Below are 7,090 nucleotides of genomic sequence, written 5' to 3'. Positions count from 1 at the left end.
GGGGTGTACGATCTCAGTTAGATTTTGATTTTGGATGATCTGGTTATTCACGTACTGGACAAATTAATTATCATTGTACAAAAGGCCTCGACCACAAGATTCAGATTACCTTTTTTATTTGGACATAAGGTTTTGAGTCTAACTTTGTCTTAGCATTTATCCAATTTATTTTTGGGCAGAGCAGGTATATTTTTTTCCTCTAACCCATCTTCTTTCCTATTTGGTAACTTGGGCTATATATTATAAAAATGGGCTATAGATTATTTCAATATTGAAAACACTTAAATACAATAGCAGTATAAACCTGTACTATGCAGTTGAGGCATAACTCTTAGAGATAAATTATATGCCTCTTAGAGATAAAAATCCCTAATCTCTCACTCTGATAAAAAAAAAAATTATATGCCTCTTAATATGTTATATTTGGATTTAAACTTTGTTGAATACGTTAAATATTGAATATGAACTCTTTAATGTTATATGAATGAATGTATACTGAATAAATTGTGATGTTGTAATATTTAAGATTGAAAATTGAAGATTGTCCAATTCATTTGATTAAAAAAAAAGCATGTACTATCCGTAGATAAATTATTTCATTTTTCATTTTCTTTTTTCAAAGAAAAAAAAAAGACAGAAGAAGAAAAAAAAATGTTCGGTTGGATTTGTCAACAATTAGTTCACCAGTCACCAATAACACAGTTAACTTCAAGCTCCAATTAGTACTAATTGCAGCAAAATAACCGTAGGATACTTCAAGCTCAACGAACAAATTAAATACACTTCATAACGTTATCTCAAGCTTGCTTAATGAACAATTACAAATATATTTATAGATCATTTATCAAATAATTGAATCTCTCAAACAGTAGGGAGCATATTATAACATAAAAACATAAATGATATGTTTGAAGCGATTTACAAGTTCAAATAAATAACAAAAAAGAAAGAAAAAAAAATCTGGATCATGATAACAATGGTGTAGATCCAGTTTATAAAACCGTTGAAATTCTTAATTTATAGAAATATAATTTAATTTACAACCTTTAAGATATATATATTTGTACATATATACCCCCAGATCCTTTGGTACTTGATAAGAAGGAAAAGGGAATACAATTTGTCCTTCTGAGATAGTCAAAATTAATTAAACAAGCGTTTAATTACAGTATCACAAGGAATTGAAGATAATCACACCTCTAATATCTTGGAAGACATGGGAAAGCCTTCTAGCCTCCTCATCAAAATTCTGAGCGTAGCTGATAGGATCATACTGAAACGACAGAGCTTTATTGTTATTATTATTATTATTGGATCCACATCCACTAATGCACATGCTTGTCTTCTTGCTCTCCTTCATGAACCTCCTAAGGATTCTCCTCCACCTTCTTCCTCTAATCTTGTTGCTGGTTGTTTTGCTGCTTTTATGGTGGATTCTTGAGTACTGAAATTCATCGTGCACTGGAAAACATGGCGGTGACAACATGCATCCTAAGTACGAACCTCTCTTTGATGCTATGACATCCTTTTCCATTTTAGCTTTCTCTTATGTTTTTTGTGTGAAATTATTCGATCTTTGTTTTTAAGGTGGGTTTATATGTATGATTTTTTTTTATTCCATCTTCTCTTTTTTTTTTTTAGTTTCTTATTGAATTGGACTAAGGATTAATTTATTACCATTTATATCTAGATTTTAGTATTAGGATTAATCTCTACATATAAGTGTTTTGTATTTACAAGTCTGAACGAAACCCACCAATTATACGCGTTGCTTATATTGCGTGCCTTTTTAATAGAATTTTAAATCAATTCAAATTAATTAACGCACAAATATATAACTTCCATTTTTCAAAAGATTTCGTTTCTTTTTTTGAGTTTCTTGTCAAATTTGTTGGATCTCTTTCGTGCGTTCTCTCTTTGCTTTGTTTTTTTCGATTTTCTTTGTTTCTAAAATCAAATTTTGAAATCGTTTTGAAGATAATGGAACTTCAGAAATACACTCAAACGATTACAGAAATACACCGTAGGATTTAAGAAATACACCCAAAACGAGGGAAGACAGTATATTTTTTCTTGAAATTTTTTAATTTTTTTTCTGGTTAAGTATGAAGTACATGGCAGAGACAATCTAGAAAAGTACCTTGAATAATGTTTCTTCCTTTTTTCTGGTGATTTTTTTATAGAGATTTGTATCTTTTCTTTTTTATTTCTTTTGCGAGAAGTTGGAACGTTTTTGCAGAATCGTAGTAGTTTATTTCGAATGTCCCTTGAATTTTGATGGTTTGCGTTTTGATTGAGGAAAAAGGAGAAGAGTGAACGTGTTGTGGAAGGGATGCGTGTTCTTTTTTTGATGGTTTGCATTTTGATTGAGGAAGAAGACAAAGAATGAACGTGTTGTTGAAGGAGCGCGTATTTTTTTCTTAGACTTAGAGCAACTTGTATAGCTTGTAAACTAAAAAGGCTTGTATGTATAACAGGCCTCTTAGTACTATCCTGCATACATATGTGTTAATTATAACTAAATAACTATTTTATGAAGCTTTTTTTCTTTTTCATAATCTGAACATTGAACATGTATTAATTGTTTGCCATATTCGGATATTTTGTCTCGTTAATTAAAAACAATAGTTTGTCACTTGACACTTTTGTGGTTAAAATTAAGCTTATAATTAATAACAAACTCAAGTATTTAGTATCATATTTATTTTTGGCTACTTATCATTCCACTTATCATATTTTTATCAACTCCACTTATTAATAATATTAATTATAATATTATATCTCTTACTATTAGACATTTTTGTAATCAATACTTAATATTCCCTTTTATAATTTAATTTTTATATTTAAGAATAAAATAAAAATGATTATATGACATTAATTGTCTTAAGACACACGTAATAGCATATATAGTTCTTCTGGTATGTTCATATAAAGATTAATAATAATAATTAATAACGATTATTATTTATCATTGTAATTGATTCTTGCTTTATTCTTTCGCCTAATAAAAATACGATAATATCACATAAATTCAATAATTGTAATTGATTATTATCCTATACCCTTTTTTATTTTATTATTATTATCATTATCGTTTTTTTATTGTAATTAATTTTCTATTTTTGTTAAGTCATTTATCATTATTTAATGGAGAGATACAAAATCTGCTATTTTAATATGATTTTGTTTCCGTTAATTCAATTATTTTCATTCAAAATTCACAACTCTAATACCATTGCAAGCACAATTAGAATATGTCAAAGAATTTTATAAGAAATCATCTTTATCATTACAAATAGTATGACATTTGAATTCGACCTTAATACGGTACCTATGGTAGAAAGTGTTGAAGAATTTGAATAACAGATGGACTCACCCGACGAGGTTATTGCCAGTCAATCAATTTTCGAGAATATGAAAAACTACACTAGCTTTGATGAGGTATAATAAAAATTGTTTTAATTTTTTGTGTGTTTTTATGTGCATTTATAATTATATTGTACTAATCAAGTTATACACATAACATTCGTACGTTTATATACATAACATCCATAATTACATACAACTAATATCTATAAATTAAATTCATGTTTATTAGATATTACATCTATACACATATCATTTTCTTTTTTCTTTTTTTTTTTGATGAGAAAGGGGTCAAAGACCCCAAACAAAAGAAACAATTGAATTTAATACACATATCATTTTCTAGTTATTGCATAATTAACTATAAAATTAACACAGATGTTTTTAAATTTTATCATAATTGAATTTAAAAAAATATTAAATCCTTAAATTAATTTATTCAATTGATAAATTTACTCATAACATCCATAGATTCATACACATAACATCCATTATTTCATGTTAATAACATCCATAATTTGTACTCATAATATTCATAATTTCTTACCAATATGATGTCAATAATTAATAAATTTTTATAATTAATATTATCAAATTTTAAACTATACGTCTTATTGTATTTTTCAAATTATCTCATATATGCACTAATAGGTCATAATTTTAATTATTCTAATATTTTTATTTAATATTCATATGTATGCTTATTTATTGATTTTATATATAATGAGTTAATAATTATTTTTAAAATTTATTTTTTAAATTTTGTTTATATTTTATTCTCTTTTTTTTATTTTACAATAAAACATTAATAACTCTAAATATACAACAAAATAATAAATAATAAAAAAATAAAAAATAAAAAATATATATCACTTACTTATTAAACAAATAAAAATTTTTATATAATATTTATATATTATAATTATTTTTTAATTACCTAACATCACTCGTTCATCTTATATGTATGTATGGACCACACTAAAATAAATGAGGGACAAGGGTCCTGCCAGACTCACTTGCCCATGTGTTATGTACTTATGTATATTTTGGTTATGATTGAGTAGTCAATTATTGATAATTTATATGTGAAGACATCTAGGATCGCGGGAAAAAAAATTGGTACAGCCAATAATGATGAGTTATTCACGTCAATCTACCACTTCATTATTTATTAAACAGAGAATAAATATCTCTATTTCTTTTATGAGTAATGCTAGAGACGGTAGGGAGCGAATTTTTTAATCAATAATACTAGTTAATTATTTTAAATTTATTTTATTTATTTAAAATTTTATATCATAAATCATAATTTTTTAATTCATAACTAAAATTATAAATTTTAAATCCTAAACAACTAAAAGTTGATTCATTGTGTTTTTTTCTTTTATATTTTACGTGTATTGTCTTGTTCAAGTAAAGAGATAGTATCAATGACTTTCTACGTTATCAATAAAAGAAAGAGAAAGTATAGCAAAAAAATTATACTGAATCCAAGTTCTTGATATTATTATTTGATACAATTAATATTAGACTAGCCTAATTAGAGAACTATACTATAAATAAGAGTATAATGTAATAATGTGGGATAGGCATAATGTAATTGAAAATTCTACTTCCTCTCTTTGGCTCTAATTCTAGGAATTTCTCTTCTATTCTCTCTGATTATCTCTAATTCTTTCTAGTTCTTGATACAAATTCGTATCAAATGGTGCTCTCGTTGAACACCATGCCAAATTCCTATGATGACGCAATTTGGAATCAGATTCAAACTAGCTTAGATTGCTTGAATTCAGATTATAATAAACAATCCAAGATACTTGCAGATATTCAGGCAACCTGCACCAAAATTTGTGCAACCTTCCGAAATCATCAACGACTCCAACGGCCTCCAATATGCCAGATTCAAGCCAAATCAACCTCAACTTTTTCACCACTCAACAATGATTCAACAGCTCCAGAGGCAAACGATTCTACACTTACGGCTCTGCAATTTCAGAATTCAGCATCAGATTATGAGAAGGCAGCATTGGATAATGTAACAACCAATTTTCCAGAATTCAGCATGACTCCAGTTCACACAGAAGAGGAAGAAGAAGCAGAAGAATCAGATTTCTGTTTCCTAGTCCAACCACAGCAACAACAAGAAAAATCAACAGAAACTCCAGACCAAGCAACAATTCAGCGCTCACCAGTGTCAATTTGTAATTCCAAAGAAGCAGTAATACAATTTCAACAACAACGATAAAATTCATGCCAAAATTAAAAAAGGATAGATGCAGAAGAAGAATTCGATTTCAATTTTGAATTTCTACTTGAAGAATCAACAGAACTTGCAGTTCAAGTAGAATGTCAACCAGCAGATCACACATTTGAAAACTCAATTCCAGGGATTCCAACCACAGCAGATCTAGCAATTTCAGTGACAAATGATTCTAGTGCAATTACAAGATTTATGACCAAGAACAATACAGAATTCACAAACAAACCAGGTGGTAGAGGTATTGTGCGGACTGCAGGGGATCAACCTTGGTTTGATTCGTCGATGACGCACCCAGGAGATTTGCAGCCAAATCGAGATGTGGGAGGGGAGGACGCTTGGCGGTATCTTCCTTGGGAGGCGCCGAACCCGCGGACAACCGCCACTGATGACGATGCGAGGAGCAGTGCCGATGTCGGCGCTTTCGCGGCACGGAAGGGAGAAGCCCATGGTGCTCCTGTAACAAGGGTGCGTGCTCACGCCATCAGAACCACCATCCGCGGCAGAGATCGTGGAGTTTGGGGGTTCCGTCAAGCCTCTCCTATCGTGGCTAATCCACCACCACTCCTGGTGGCGGTCTTCCCTTGGAATCGAGACGGAGAATGAAGCGGCGAGGGCTTGCAGGGGCGAGTGGCGGCTTCGGGAAGAGGCAGGGAGAACTCGAACAGCGAATAGTAGAGGGTCGGGAGTTGGACGGCAGCGACGGTGCCTCCATGCAAGCTCGCGACGGCTGGTGGCTGCGAGTTGGACGCAGGGGCGGCGGCGGGTACACCTCCAAGACAGAGAAACAACAACGCGTCTCTCTTCTTCCATGAGAATGAGGAAGAGATCCTGAAGCCTATCAATGAGTTGGGCTTCTATTGTGGGCCAGGCCAAATTTTAATTTCTGAAGCCCAAAATCAACATGTGATGGATGGTATAATAACTTCAAGCCCAATTCTAAGGATTTCAGTTTTTCTGATCTATTTTCAGATTTCTGCAGCAATTCTATTTTGTTGGTTTTGGATTGAACAAAAAATTTTTCAATGGGATCCTGGTGGTTAAAATTCTTTTTAACAGTAGCTTAGAAAATATTGTTTTCGAAATATTAATTTTTTTATTACTTGTAATTAGCTTTTATAATTTTTGTTAGGATTTATATTTTTTTTTCGCAACCTTGAGGACAAGGTTGTTTTGAAGGGTAAGGTAATGATACAATTAGTATTGGGCTAGCCCAATTAGAGAACTATACTATAAATAGGAGTATAATGTAATAATGTGGGATAGGCATGATGTAATTGAAAAGTCTACTTCCTCTCTTTGCCCCTAATTCTAAGGATTTCTCTTCTATTCTCTCTGATTATCTCTAATTCTCTCTAGTTCTTGATACAAATTTGTATCATTATTATTATTATTATTATTATTATTATTATTATTATTATTATTATTATTATTATTATTATTATTATTATTATTATTATTATT

At 30.3% G+C, this 7,090-nt stretch overlaps 1 protein-coding gene across 1 annotated transcript; it reads right to left on the bottom strand.

Annotated features, from left to right (window-relative positions):
- Positions 1-4,892: 4,892 nt before the first annotated feature.
- Positions 4,893-6,439, bottom strand: LOC110279500 (uncharacterized). The gene is made up of 2 exons (XM_052258496.1): positions 5,895-6,439; positions 4,893-5,353 (listed from the first exon to the last, which is right to left on the bottom strand). The coding sequence occupies exons 1-2, from the start codon at positions 6,437-6,439 to the stop codon at positions 5,272-5,274; spliced, it is 627 nt and encodes a 208-aa protein (XP_052114456.1). The 3' UTR covers positions 4,893-5,271.
- Between the last annotated feature and the right edge of the window lie 651 nt (positions 6,440-7,090).

The sequence above is a fragment of the Arachis duranensis genome, chromosome 3 (assembly GCF_000817695.3).
Source record: "Arachis duranensis cultivar V14167 chromosome 3, aradu.V14167.gnm2.J7QH, whole genome shotgun sequence".
NCBI classification, from domain to species: Eukaryota; Viridiplantae; Streptophyta; class Magnoliopsida; order Fabales; family Fabaceae; genus Arachis; species Arachis duranensis.
This window is presented reverse-complemented; position numbering and strand designations above follow the sequence as displayed.